Source organism: Scatophagus argus, chromosome 6, assembly GCF_020382885.2.
Source record: "Scatophagus argus isolate fScaArg1 chromosome 6, fScaArg1.pri, whole genome shotgun sequence".
In the NCBI taxonomy this organism is placed as follows: domain Eukaryota; kingdom Metazoa; phylum Chordata; class Actinopteri; family Scatophagidae; genus Scatophagus; species Scatophagus argus.
Window position 1 is genome coordinate 13,773,424 of NC_058498.1, and position 14,939 is coordinate 13,788,362.

At 38.8% G+C, this 14,939-nt stretch overlaps 2 protein-coding genes across 5 annotated transcripts in view; one reads left to right on the top strand and one right to left on the bottom strand.

Annotated features, from left to right (window-relative positions):
• Window positions 1-3,889: 3,889 nt before the first annotated feature.
• On the bottom strand, window positions 3,890-14,517 carry cdkn2c (cyclin-dependent kinase inhibitor 2C (p18, inhibits CDK4)). 4 transcript variants are annotated; one of them, XM_046391253.1, is made up of 5 exons: window positions 14,093-14,435; window positions 13,737-13,814; window positions 12,494-12,626; window positions 10,978-11,335; window positions 3,890-4,186 (listed from the first exon to the last, which is right to left on the bottom strand). In XM_046391253.1, the coding sequence occupies exons 3-5, from the start codon at window positions 12,623-12,625 to the stop codon at window positions 4,182-4,184; spliced, it is 495 nt and encodes a 164-aa protein (XP_046247209.1). In that variant the 5' UTR covers window position 12,626; window positions 13,737-13,814; window positions 14,093-14,435; the 3' UTR covers window positions 3,890-4,181. The 4 variants fall into 4 exon arrangements, with proteins under 4 accessions (XP_046247209.1, XP_046247206.1, XP_046247208.1 ...); XM_046391250.1 differs by lacking the exon at window positions 3,890-4,186 and having other exon boundaries at window positions 7,651-11,335; window positions 14,093-14,440; XM_046391252.1 differs by lacking the exons at window positions 3,890-4,186; window positions 13,737-13,814 and having other exon boundaries at window positions 7,651-11,335; window positions 14,093-14,517.
• faf1 (Fas (TNFRSF6) associated factor 1) overlaps window positions 7,584-14,939 on the top strand; it is a 66,786-nt gene continuing 59,430 nt past the window's right edge. The window contains exons 1-2 of the mRNA XM_046391246.1: window positions 7,584-7,602; window positions 7,969-8,085. Coding sequence (XP_046247202.1) covers window positions 7,987-8,085 — 99 coding nt within the window. The 5' untranslated portion in view covers window positions 7,584-7,602; window positions 7,969-7,986. The remainder of the gene's footprint in view (window positions 7,603-7,968; window positions 8,086-14,939) is intronic.

The window sequence follows — 14,939 nt, forward strand, 5'->3', positions numbered from 1 at the left end:
AAATTTTTTTTCTTTTTTTCTTTCGCGTATTTGTCACAGTATTGATGCAAATAACATATGCTAAATTATTCTCATGTAGCACACTTATTTTGACTGAAAAGTGTAATTAATTTGTTTCACACTGATATTTTTGGTAATGTATGCATATAATGCATTCATAATGCTTTCTAACTACACTCAGACACATATTAATTTCTGATGCACTACACCAGCAGGCCTAAAATATTACATATGAGGGACCTTGAACGAATTATAAGTTCAAGGGTTTGGATGCCTTTGACTAGTTGACTAGTGGTTGTCTGATGGGATTTCTAACACATTATGACTGTCTATACTCACACATGCACAGCTCACCAATCAGCTGCAGTGAGCAGCTGTAGGTTTTAAAGAAAGCTTCTATTGACGCATGACGTTTCATTATCGGCGGTAAGTGTTAACAGACGATTGTTATGTAAGATGCCAACATGCAGAGAATTAAAGTAAAATGTGTCTCATTTAGAAACTTTTATTTATAGTATCTAAATAAAAACACTGTAGCCTGATAGTGCATGTAAGCTATTTTGCCACGGCACACAGATGCGTGCAAATAATAATAATCAAAGTGTTTCAATTATTTTCCATTTTTACAAACATGTCACTCGAGAGAAGAAGGAAATACGACTCCAAAAGGTACAAATATAAAACTAAACTACAGACAAAACAATAACAAGACACAACATACTAACAAGACAATATCCATATCTATCATCCCTACATCCCAGACATCCACAGGATAAACCAAAAGATAAAAACAACAGTAGTGACAATAGTGGGATATTAAACCAAATAAATAAATTGGGGGGGGGGCTGCCAATATGTAATTATGTTGGAGCAGATGAAAAGTCATGTTCAAAGTAGGAAATAAAAGGCTGCCAAACCTTACAATATCCCTTGGTGTTGCCCTGCAGAGTAAATCTAACATGTTCTAATTTGAGGTGTGCCGTCACCTCCTCTATTCCTCTATCCATCGTTTGTAGGTTGGTGGAGTCGCTTTTATCCATTTCAATAGAATCAATCTTCTGGCTAACAGCGAAGAGAACGCTGTTGTTTCCTTTTGAGAGATTGTTAGTTGTGCTTCCCCTGGTGTCACACCAAAAATGGCTGTTAGAGGATTGGGCTCTATATATTTACTATGAATGGATGATAAAGTCCTAAAAATTTTAGTCCAGAACTCTTCCAGACCGGGGCAAGACCAAAACATGTGACATATGTTGGCTGGCCCCCATTTGCATCTTGGGCACATTGGACCAGCCCCCTGATAAATTCTCACCAGTTTGTCCCTTGATAGATGGAGTCTGTGTATCACTTTAAATTGTATTAACCCTTGTCTAACACATATAGAGGAAGTATGTATTATTTCCACTTCCCATCTCCAGTCAACATCCGTCATGTCCAACTGTAACTCTTCCTCCCATTTCCTTTTTGTATGATCAAGCGATGGGGACGCCACCCTCTGGATACTCACGTAGAGCATGGAAACCATCCCTTTGAGAGTCGGATTCGTGTCCAATAGCTCATCCAACCACCCACCTTGTGGCAATGTGTCTTTTTTTACAAAATCTCGAACCTTGAAGTATCTGAAGTAATTTGTCTTTGAGGGGATTCCATATTCTTTCTCCAGCTGAGTAGCAGACATGAATACACCATCTTTGAAAAGATTTTTGACACATTCCACCCCAGCTCTAAACCATTCTGCTGTTCCCCCAAGGGCCGGGTAAAACAAATGATTGCCATTGACAGAAGCAGATAGGAGGGCGCTTCTACTTCTAAAATGAGTTCTGAATTGGGCCCAAATTTTGATAGAGTCTCTCACAACTGGGTTGTTTGTATAAAGGGGTTTGCTTAAGGGCAGAGGGGCACAGATCAAAGACTGCAGGGATACTGGGCTAGATGCATATCTTTCCATACATACCCACACTGAAGTTTCATCATCATCTAACTGTGAGATCCAAAACAACAACTTAAAAACAATACATGTAATTTGGTAGTGCCAAGCCTCCTTCCTCTTTCCGTCTCTCCAGAAACTGTCCTCTTATTCGGGGTATTGTTTTTTTCCCAAATAAAGGTAGATGTACATTTATTCAATTCTTTAAAAAATGATTTAAATGAAAATTAGTATTGTCTGGAACAAAAAGAGAAACTGTGGCATTACAGCCATTTTGACAAAATTTATCCTCCCAACCAGTGAGAGAGGGAGAGAAGACCACCTTTCCATATCTACTTTTACTTTATCAAATGTTATCTAATGTAAGTTATAAAATAAATCTTTATATCTACTGGTTACATAAACACCTAGATAGGTGAACTTACCCTTACATGTTGTGAAAGGGTAGGCCTGGAATGATAATCTCCTTGCCTGTTTATTAATTCAGATGAGTGCGAATAAAAGAAGAAATAACTCTTCCAAAGCTTCCCCCCAAAATGGAACCTTAACTGATGGTACCTAAGTGATAAATTCAAAGGAATAAAGAGACAAAATACATTTTGTCAAGCTTTACTTTCACTTTGGAATGAAATTAATGACTTTTTTGCCAGAATGTACGATTATACTGGAAATTAAAACAAAGGAAGCACTAAAATCCACTATAAAGATGTGTGACCTATTTAGCCAGTGATCATTTCTGGTACTGATTTGCAGTCTGTGAGTCACATTACATATAAGATACTGAAAAATAAACAGCTGTTATTTTGTATCATAACATTTACGTATGCATGAGGTTCACACATAAACATTCATGAATAATTGTGTTATATGAGACCTCTTTATTGGCCTGTATTTTTAATCAAGATTCTCACCAGTGAAGTCAGCATGAAGCTATTCAAACGTTAATGTAATGATGATCCCTAAGTCAAAGTGGTTTAACGGATGTCGGAGAGGTGAGCAAACAGCCGCCCCGCTGCCAGCAGCTCCGCCTGAGGCTGAGGACGCGGCTGGAGCCGCACTGAGGGTCGACTCTCACCGCCTAAACATCATAACATTGTACATTTTGCTCATTATTAAAAGACATGAGGGCTTTCATTACCTTTAAAACGAGAGGACGATAGCGGTGATAACTTGGGCTTCGTTAACGCGAGGTTTTTGCACTAACATGCCGATTAAAATATAGGAAGTAGCCGAGCACACATGCTGTTGGCAGATCACCCGGCAGCACAGAGGAAATATTTACATAAAAGATGTAAAACATGCGACCACTATAGGCGAGACATGGCCTCTGTATTAAATTCTGTGAGCTGTCCCTGCTGGCGTCGCCTCGAAACACACACACACACACACACACACACACACGTATACGTACACGCGCGTACACATAACGTCTTTGTTGGGAGGCAGAAAAAAAGAAGGAAGTTGTGCGGAAGGTCACAGGACAGTGGTCAGAAGACCGTGAACTCACCACACACACACACACACACACACACACACACGAGTTAAAATGTGAACAAGCAGGGACATTAGCTGCTACCTTTTATCATTAAGATCCTTGATGCTTTGGCAAAAACGATTTTATACTTTCAGGTTTTACGTTGACATTAAAGGATGTTGCGAGCTGAGCTGCTGCTTCCGTGACACAGTTTCATAACACAGACTGCGCAGGTGCACTTGTCAAATCAGCAGATGTTTTTTTTTTTGTTTTGTTTTGAAGGACAGCCACTCTCACATTTTATGATCTTGCAGTCTGATTCATTTTGACACTCAACTGCACTCAACTGCTACTAACATACTAACACAAGAGCAGTAATGAAACTAGGAAATATCTAAATAAATATCTAAAGTCTGCTTTCTACTTGACGTGACTACATGACTCTCTGTGGTATTGTCTGATCACAAATAAGAATCAAACCAAACATAATTATGAGCCACATTCACGGCTTTATGTTTTTAATTTTGTTATCCCAAATTAGCTTTTGCTGTTTGTTTGTTTTTTTTAACCTATAAACATTCAGTCTCTCCTTTCTCTTGATACAGCTTATGTAAATGTGCATAGATGTGTACATATCCAACACAGTCCACACTCTGTTTTTTGATTGCAGCTGATTTATTAAGCAGTTATGTGATAAGAATAATATGATAAAAATGTTAAAGTGACGGCATAAAAAGATATGAGCAGAAAGGCAGTAGCTTTCATCTTCGTCCTCCGCATCGCCTAGTCTGTAGGAGAGAGAGAAAAAAACATGATTGACTGCAAAAATAGGTCAGTGTAATTATACAACATGAGAAAACATTATAACCTGATGGCGCATGTGGGCTATTTTGCAATGGCACACTGCAGATTCATGGAAATAAAAGAGGAAATAACCCTGAAATGATTTCATTTATCACCAAAATGTGCTTTTTTAAAAAAGCTTCCCCCCAAAAAACATACCACATAAAACTCAACCCAGGCAATAACAGCAGAGAATAAAAAGAATCTTTTGTGCAATTTATTTATTTTTTTAATTTGCATTACAGGTTTGACCAGCCTCAGACTTGTTCGTTGCCTCTGCTTGTACTGTAGACCAGCCTCCTCCTCACGCCGTCCAGCCAATCCAAACTCCATACAGTTGGGTCGTCGTCAAGCGACTCCCGGATTGAAGTCCAAATATGGTTGACTCCTCCTTCTTTCTTTTTCTTTTTTGTCGCGTTATTTGAAAAAAAATAACCTGCCCACCCCTTCTCCAGCCTCTCGTACAGGCCTGCACACTGCAGAAATCGCACATGGGCCTTTTAATTGTCAAATAAACGGCTTCAGCTGCTAAACACACGTTTAAGAAGACTCAGGTCAGCCGGCTGGGAAGGTTTCTGAAGGTTGCAGGAGAACATAACACACACACAGCAGGTGATAGGGACGTACACAAGAGAAATACAAGGTGGAGACGTTTTATTAGCGTTTTATTTTCCATTCTCAGTCAGTCAGGAGCGTCAAATTTAACCCGATCAGAGCAGAGAAATGTCAAGTCATGTCGTGGGAACAACTGCGAGAGCTACAAACGAAATCGCGGCCTGCAGGCAGGGAGAGGAGCGAGTCTGGATTAGACACACAAAATAAGAGGAAGGTTTTATTATGTGTTCTGTTATTGAGAGCATGAAAACTGGGCGGTCAATACGTCAACAAATAAACGAGGTTGCAGAGTATAAATGTGACCATCATAAGGTCATCTGAGCTGAGATAATTTAAGCAGCCTACGGTCGGTTTGGGGTCATCATGTCTGAGCTTTAGGACTACATTTTCCGAACTCGACATTTTAAAGCTTTTATTAATGAGATACTCTTATAAAAAGGATTTAGCTAAGCAGTTACGTGGATTAATTATTTTTGCTTGTATCAGACACTGTTGGATTTAGACTTACCATTAAAATTATTCGGTAAGGTTTTAGATTACAGTCCGCAAAGGACAGCATTGCCTATGACATTACTAACAGTGTACCTGTGCAGTACCAGTACATACTGAGGATAAAGATGTGAAGTTATGGCATAAGAGAGTTACAGTTCTGGATCGTTCAAATAACTTTTATTGTAGTTAGTCTACTTTTAAAACCACTTGGCACCTATTTATATTATTACATGGCATGTATGACCCACTGAGCAATAATCTGAATGTCTGGGAGAAATCTAGAAATAATTTATAAGCTTACCGTATTTAATTGAAACTACTATTCTGTTATCACAGGGTATGATCTGCCGAGCAGCAATCTGGATGTTTGGGAGGCATTTAAAGAGAATTCGTGTGCACCTGTCCTGTTATACTATTGGACACCGCTAGGTAGACCTACAAAACGATCATAAGACAGGAAACTAAAAACTTCAGGGAAGAGGATAACTTCTGCAATTACTTAATTCGGGTGTGGTTGTATTTCAAAAATAACCTCAACAAAAGGCAAACTATATCGTTCATATATAATTGTGTGCTACTCAAAATAACTACGAGGCACTCCTTGTGCGTTTACGTTGGAGCACAAGTCCAGGGGACGGTATTCTGTTATTTTTAGGTTGAATGTTTGACATTCAGGGTACAGCAGCGGGTGAACAGGCTATTGGCAGTTAGAGGATGGCGAGCTCATCCGTGACCAATAACCCTTTAACGCAACCGTTTCACTAAGGGACCATCAAAAAATTGTCGTTTTACTGATACAAAAACAATCTTGCGTAGAGGAGTTTATGTTAGTGCAACTGGACTTCAGTTTAAAGCAAAGACTTTTCACCTCTCGTCCAAAGACTTCTTCAGAACTGAAGTCCAATTGGTCCAGTTTAAGCTTTTCTAAGCCAGATGACCTGGATGACTGAGAATCTGTGCAGAGAAAACCAATCTTATTTTCAATATCTTTGTGCTGACTTTCCAAATTGTATCACAGAAATGGAAAATGAGAAGAATAGAATCAATTTTATTGGCAGTATAAATATTTTTACATACACATACTGAATTTGACTACTGCATTTAATCCATCTTTAGTTGAACACACACATGCAACACCCGGCAAATTACATGCAGTGAAACACACACAGGAGCAGTGGGCAGTGTCAAGTGCCCGGGGAGCATATTGGGGGGTTAAGTACCTTGCTCAAGGGCACATCAGCTGGCTAATGAAGGGGGGGGGGGCATTTTTTCGCATTAATCACTCCACCACACCCAAATTTTTCCTGCCCGTTCCTGCCCAGTAACCCCAAATCCATATATTTTATTATTATCATCATACTGGACAAAAAGATGCACCTCTTTTTCTCTATATCAATCAATGATCTCATTTTTCAGTTTAGTATTTCAGTTCAGCATTGATTTAGAGTTCCTGGGTCACACATGTAAAATATCAAAAAAAAAAAAGATTTTTCCATAAAAAAATGCCATAAAATATACTAGAATCCAATAAAAGAGGTGTGTCCTAATTTTTCCATTCCAATAATATAATTCTGTATTGATCAGTTCACATCACATAGAGGCAATTGAATAAAACTGCTAATTACTTTCTATTTAAAAAGCAAAATAAAATAATGTTATTTAATTAACAGTAAACATGATCAATTTAGTACATCCTTTACTCATGATTTTCACTCATTTTGGAAAGTCAGCACGAAGGTATCTCAGATAATATTGGCTAAAACTGTAATATATTGATGGTCCCTTAGTGAAGCCCTTGGCTTAAGGGGGGAGGTGCTAAGAGAAGAGCTCTACCGCCTACACTGTACCACGAATGTCTGTCAAATGTCCAACGTAAACATAGCTTCTCCAGCCTTGTTTTCATGATACTGTCGGCCTCTGAAGACTGTTTTGGCTGTCCTTCATCTCGTCAGTTTATAGCCACTCGTTTACGGCCACCTGCAACCGGCAGAAACAGAATTCACTCACACAAGTGAATTCCCTCTGCCTTGGGTAACCATAATTATGATTTGATGTGACCCCTCCCGCTGTAGTTTTAACCAGCTTGTGACATTGTATTGTCATTTAAGCTCTACTTGATGACGGCAGTCAGGTCAGGTCAGTTTGTGTACAAAGACGCCGGCAGGAGGGAGCACAGGTTCAGGTTAGCTGTGGCCTGAGAGAGCCAGGTGCCCACACCCTGCCCTCGTTAGCTCGTGTGATCATCTCCTGCGTGGTGAGCACTCCGTTTTAATGTGCGTAACGCTGTCTAATTTTTATGCTAGTTGCTAGTCACCTGTTAAGCTAATAGCCACCATGCTAGGTGGTGGAAGTTTGGTTACCTCAGTTCAGAGAGAAAACTCACCTGACTTGATTTATGCTATTTTAAGGCAAACAGCAAATAAATGTGATAGTTTTACTCCTTATTTTAGTGAGTAGTTGACTTGTGTTTTGCAGTTAATTACAGTGAGTTATAGTGTATATCATGTATTAAACCACAGTACTGTACAGGTTGAGTCTTGCAGCTGTGTCACTGCACCCGTTCTGGGCCCAGACAGGGTAACGACACTAACCGCCTGTTTATATGATCATCTCAATCTAGATTTGAGGCGGATTTCTGATGAAAAGTGTTTGCTGCTGTTGTCCCGGAGCTATTGGACGGGAGCCGACAGCTGGTGCTACATTAATCTCTTGGATCTTCTTAAGTATTGCAACTAAGGTACCCACATTCACATTTTATGTGTGGAGTTCTAGATATAAAATGAATTTAAAGTGAAATGAAAGGAGCCTCTCTGGATTTCCACTGAGGAGACACATTAAGCTTTGGACTGAAGACCGTTTTGGTGCTACTATTTCATGAACCGAAACGGGACTCCTAAGTTTAAAGTTCAAGTTAATACATTCACTTAGAAGGATTAACTTTTACATTAACAATTAACGTTAAGTGGACTGATATGATATTATGCCACTAAATTTGATGTTTATGTTTTTTTCTTTACATTTACGTTCTTTTGCACAAGGGAGACTTAACCAAAGTTCAGTTAATTTTACATTTATACCTAACAATTTAAAAAATGTAATTCTTTTTAACTAAAATGTAGGTTTCCCTGAATTTTATGCCTATAAGCCAGGTAAGTAAAAAACTCTGTGATTACCTGAGGTATAATTCATAGAATAAAACAATTATGCAATTATTGCTGTTGTTGTTATTATTATATGTTACAGTAGTGTAAGTTACATTGCATTATAACATTGAGTTATATTCAATCTAAAATAATCTAAAGCATTGTTGTGCATTGCATTTTTTATGCTTTTTGTTAGTTACGAGGTCATTTTTAAATAAAATCAAACCAGAATTATGTAATCCAGAAGTTACCGTTGTATCTCTCCAGATTTTTCCTCGGTTTTATGATACTGAAGTCATATAGGTCTATGTCTAATAGTAATAGAATGGGTATCCAGTAGTTAAATAATAACTTCAGTATAAATTCTCTGTAAATTGCTCAGTGGGTCATACACACCCTGCAATAATAAAATAGGTACCCATTAGTTAAAAAAATACCACCAGTATAAGTAAATTGCCAGATTGCTACCCCTTTATTCCATAATTTCACATCTTGTTTCCCTGACCCTGCATACATGCATTGTGGTGTAGTGTGTTGGTACATTGTTAGTACAAATAAATAACACTACAAGTGTAATCTTGGTTGTGTGACACTTCAAACTGAACGTGTTTGACAAAATTCTGTCAAGTTGTCCTTAATATAGAACATTGATGAATTTTCTGCTTCCTTTCACATGTGTTGCAGTCTTTGCATGTTCATTGTCTAGCCATAACAATAATAAACAAACAAAACTCAACACAAACTGTGCAATTTATGAGCACTCAGGCTACAGAAAGACATCACATCGACACATAGCCTTCCCTGACATTTTGGGTCAACTTCCTGTCTGACCTAACGGTATCATTAAAATACACACAAGATACACAACCAGCCTTTAACATCTGAATGGCTGAACTTTTGCCTTTTGTCTCTAATCCGGTTAAGTCCCTGTGTTGCCATTCATAGCACAAGCAACAACATACACAAAGACAGCATGCAGAGCAAGGCAGTGTTATATTATCATTACTGTTATTACCACTGGGTATTACTGGTGTACTGAAGTTCTGCGTGTGGTTTGATTGTTCCACCCCAGCACAAGCCAGCATCGATGGCAAACTTTCACTTTCGATTCACCGCCGCTGGTTTGTGAGTGGAGACCTCTACACCGGGCTCTGCCTTTACACAAAGCGGGCCTCGTCACGCAACATTTTGAAAGTGGGAATAGTCATCAGATCACTTTATTAATCAAACATCAAAACATCAAAACAAGACCATAACCACACTTTGAAATTGGTGGTGGCTAAATGATTCACACCATTGAAGTAATGCCCTTTCATCATGCAGGGTATAGCAATATAGCAGGTTTAGTGCAAGACAAAACAAAAGAAACTCGGTTTTAATTCGCTGTTAAAGGCCAGAATGATATTCTTCAGGTGTGTTGGAGACTGTACATATAATAGCTTGGCCATATAAAGAAACGATCATCTCTGCAAAAAACAAAACCTTCTTGCACAATCGAGCATGTAAGTAAAATAGAGGTAAAAGCACCTCTCACTGCACAGAACCTTCACACCTCCTCTACAACTCTTTTCACACCCCTTCCACCAGGACGCCGCTACAAAATCCCTCTGACCAGGCCAAAAAAATCATTCATACCCACCTACACTGACCGGATAAACAGCATGTAAAGGAATTAGCGCCCGTAACGCTTGCGCACATACGCCTCACGGCCTCACTGCGCTCAGCTTTCTGTGTAAATGCACCTGTTCATTTTTATTTCTGATACATTCAGGCTGTGATATTGTTGTGTACCTGCCAGAATCGCTTTAAAGGCAATTTTCCATCGGACAATAACGGTTTCCCGATTCTAATGACTTTAAGGTCTAAAATGCGCTCAGACATCATATTTGCTGCCCCTTTGGGCCAAAAATCAACCGAGAAGCACATAAGCCTAATGGGGTTATTAATTTAAATGAAATGGGCTTTAAATGAAATTCAGAAGCTTCTGTATTCTGTTATTGATGTTGACCTTTTGTTTTTTTTTTTCAGATTTAAATTCAGATGTAGCCTTAAATATCACTAGCAGAACAAGGCGTATGGTCGTCATGAATATGATGGAGTGACAAAAATGTAAATGAAAACTTGGCCTATAGTGTGTTCGTTTTGTTTTATCGACCAGCTAATTACTCTATGCAGCATCGACAGGCGGCGCTACCTGCCTGTAACCATTATCACACTGTTTTATAAACTCTGCCAAAGTACAGACCAGTTTTATTTTTCCTGGTGGAGTAACAGACATATTTTTTATTTGTAAAATGTCCACAAAAAAGTGGATAAATTCATAGTTATTGTTATTCATAGATTAGCCTACAGGTGCAGTTTAGGAATTTCTAAAAATGCCACGCCAGTTTTCTTTAAGCTTATGACAATCTTTGTCTAAAGGTAGACTTTGGATTTCAAAGGAGGTTTGTGTATCGAGACACAAACGAAAAGTGCAGGCTACTCACGTGAATTCAGATAACTGTCCAGGTATTCGACAATGTCCACTCTCATGTTGACCTCCGCGACCTGCCTGGCGGTGTGTCCCTGACTGTTGAGCCTCATAGGGTTCTCTGTGTGTCCGATCAGCAGCTGGACCACCTCCAGGTAGCCCTCCCTCGCGGCCAGGTGCAGCGGCAGGTTACCTTTTCCATCCGCGAGGTTCGCGTCCGCCTCGTGATCCAACAGCACGCGGACGGAATCCACGAATCCCTCGCGCGCGGCGTCGTGCATCACTGTGAGACCGCACGCCGGGTCACGTAAGTTAGGGTCTGCTCCCTGCACCAGAAGCGCCTCAATCAAGGTGGAGTTCGCCAACTTCACCACCTGCACAACGACAGACGGAGTATGAGTGGAATGACGTATGAGAAGAAATGAGCCACAGCACATGCAATCTGGATGTTAGGCTAAAAGGCTCTTTGGCCACTATGCATCACTAAACTATATACGCCATCAATGTAAAAAGACAAGTGCTGATAATAACTCAGCAATTTGGCTTATGTAAAAAAAACAAACCAAACCAAAACAAAACAAATAAAAAACAAACAAACAAAAAAAAACAAGGAGTGTGTATAGCTTTTTCAATATTAAAACAAACTTAGAGCCTTATATAAAATATGTTGGCAGTTATTATGATGAGGACACTAAAATGGCTGGCAGTGATAATGTCAAGATATCACTATCAAATGGATGGATTAAAAATTATGACTAGTAGGAGTAATAATAGTATTAATCTCAGGCCTGTTGAGTTCAAAGAGTAATATATTATATATTCGAGGCCAGCATAAATGCAAACAGACACAAGGTGTAAAGGGAGTCATTCAGTCACCATTTCCTCCTCACCACCATTTTGTATGTCCTGCTCACACTCCACTGGTAAGCCTCAAATTTAAGTTAGCCTTGTTGCATGTCTGTTCTTGTATTACAATAAAGCTAAATTAACTTATTCTTTACCATATCTCAATAACTTCTTTTTCAGGATAAAAAAGTGCAAAATGCTGGGACTACATGAAATAGTGAAACTTAGTGCTAAAAAATCTTTGAACATCTTATTTTTCCATTTAAAAAAAACCACACAGATCAGTTAATATTTATCTATTCATTTATGAGAATCTCACATGAAATAGTTAATAGCAAAACTACTTTCACAACGGTTTGGGGTAGTTGCTTTGACTTAGTGTATTTAGATAAGGCAAGACACAAAGGCCAGACTGCTCTCTGCTGTCTGTCCACAGACTTACTCAGATTCTTTTGAAAACTATTTTCAAACGATTTAGAATATTCCATTTTATATAACAATGCACAAAGTCTAATGGATTTTTGAAGATAAAATATGATTACACCTTATTTCCTATGTGACAGCACTATAAAGATAAGGAAGTCAAGCATGCAAGTCACATTACACTATGACAAAAACTACCATGAACAAATGTTTTTCTGAGTTCGCTCGGACAGAAAACAAATCTAAAAGCGATTTTTACCGACCTGCAGTGCAGTTCTGTTGTATTTATTTAATCCATTAACATCGACTCCATTTTGCAGCAAAAGCACCACTTCAAGTAGATCTCCCCTGGCAGATGCATTGCAGAGTTTGTCAGCTGCTGAGGTGTCATCCATTCTTGTTAAAAACAGAGAGATGGAAGCGAAGGTTTTTGAACAGGCTGTGTGGAAAAATACTACAATAAGGGAAGGAGTCTAGACCCAGCATATCTTTTAGGGAAAAAAAAAACCCTCCCACCCTTACATCACACTCTGGGTTGACCTACCAAACCCACCAAAGCCTAAAAAAAAACCCCATCAGGACAATATGTGGAGGCATTTCTCATTTTACCAGTTTGCAATGTTTTATTCTTTATCTCGAGAGCCTACAACAAAAGATTTTAAGAAGAGGTTCTTAAATACATGCTTGCAAACTAAAGTGTAAGTAAACCAGGTTTAGTTTGGTTGTTTTTTCTGGCAGTACGGATGTTTAGATGAACTGAGGTTATTATTGTTGTTGTTTTATTTTACCAGTAAATTGATATGAAATTCCTTGAATGTTTGATTTCATTTCAAATATGTATGTAATGTCGACTGGACCAAACTATTAGGCTATATACATAACTAATGAGTAACACATACATTTCCATGTTGCAGCTGGCTGCCTTGCTAACAAAGACAGGCAATATGACAGTTATGGATTATTTTTTAGCTTATTTTAACTTTTACTTGTACCACAGACCTGCTTGAGAACTTGCATATGTGCATTCTACATAATGATAGGTGATACTTTTTTTTTTTTATCTTTCACAGCCTATATTCTACTTATTGCATTAAATATTGTAGTGCTCAGTCAATAACCAGACGGACCAAAGGATAAATCTCTCTAGCTCTATGATCTGTGCTTTTTTCATCTGCAAATTCAAATTATTAGTATTAGGATTAGTAGCTTATTACTGGAAGATTTTCTCCGTGAGCCTATAATACAAAACTGTGATACCTTTGACTGCCATACGCATTTTTGTTCTTATTTGTAAGTCATAATTATATGCAAACAATGTAAAAAAAAAACAAAACATTTGTTATTTTTTCCACGTGTTGTTAGAGCACTACCTCACACAATACGTATATATAACAGGCTTAAACATGTTTGTATACATGGGATATAACCTACTCGCAGCCATAATAACTTAAGTAATCGAAGCTCAAATTTATAAGGTGGATAACCGAGAGGGGAAAACAAGCTTACTTTAAATACGATTAAAACCATAACACGAGCCTTCCTCCACGTAACAGTTCGTTGGATGCCATCCTAGCGAGTCGAGCGCTGAAAAAGCAAAACAAAACAACAACAACAACGAAAGTAACAAATTAACAGAAAATGGTTACATCCACGCATTTTATCAAAAGATGTGATGTCATTCACGGTCACTTCCCGCTCATTTTCCAATGATTTCGCTAAAATGTAAAAAGTGCGTTTGTAGTCCACTCGTCTACTATCCTGCTGTAATGGCAGCGTGCACAGGCTGTGTGGTTGAGAGGGGAGAACCGATCGGCCCGGAGATCGCATCACGAGACTCATTTCATTTTCAAAAGTAAACGTACCATTGATCCTCCATGCACCACTGTCACAGCGATGTCCGACTGAATGTCTTTCAAACTTTGGTACAGTCTAAATGTTCAGCCACAGCAAAGCCCCTGATGAAATATCGTCACTGACATCACAAAGCAGCCTGTGATGCATTTGAGGTGTAGATTGAGCTGTAGGCGACAGAGTTTATGACCTTACAGCTTAGCCGAGTAAATAATATTTGAAATTTTTTCCAAAAAACGACGAGATGGCGTGATTGGATAAAACTGATATGATAGGCGGGACACTGTCACTGAGCTATAAAAGAAACCGTGATGCTGTAACGACGCAACCGGTGATAAAGGTGCACGCATTCATTGCCGCGACGTAAAGATTATACACCAGAGAAAATATGGAGTGATATACAGTGGCTCCCGCTTAATCTAAGCTGTATTTTACAGTGAAAGAGCGAGAGAGGTTTTTTTATAGCGTCATCGGCGACATCTTTCACTTTCCTTTCATCATGCCGCCCTCTAGTGATGGGACTTCATATGACTGGCGGTGAAAAAAATAAAATAAAATAAAAAGATGTTCCGTTCAGCGGCTGTGCGGAAAGACACACAGGTTGACTGCTTTTACTCCTTGTCGGTGCCAGGGATCATGTGTAGCTATACGCATTCATATTTAGAGGAATTGGCAGTTAGCGGCGTTTATGTTGTGAGTGCAGATGGAAAATGTAACCTTTTCAAGTCTCAAATTGCATGTATCTTTTTGGAGATATGCATATCCTCTCCATAAAGCATAATGAGATTTACACTAGTTTATGCCAAATCTATAGGTTATTGTGCCATCACCCTGGTGCAGTGTCTGACCATCAGGATC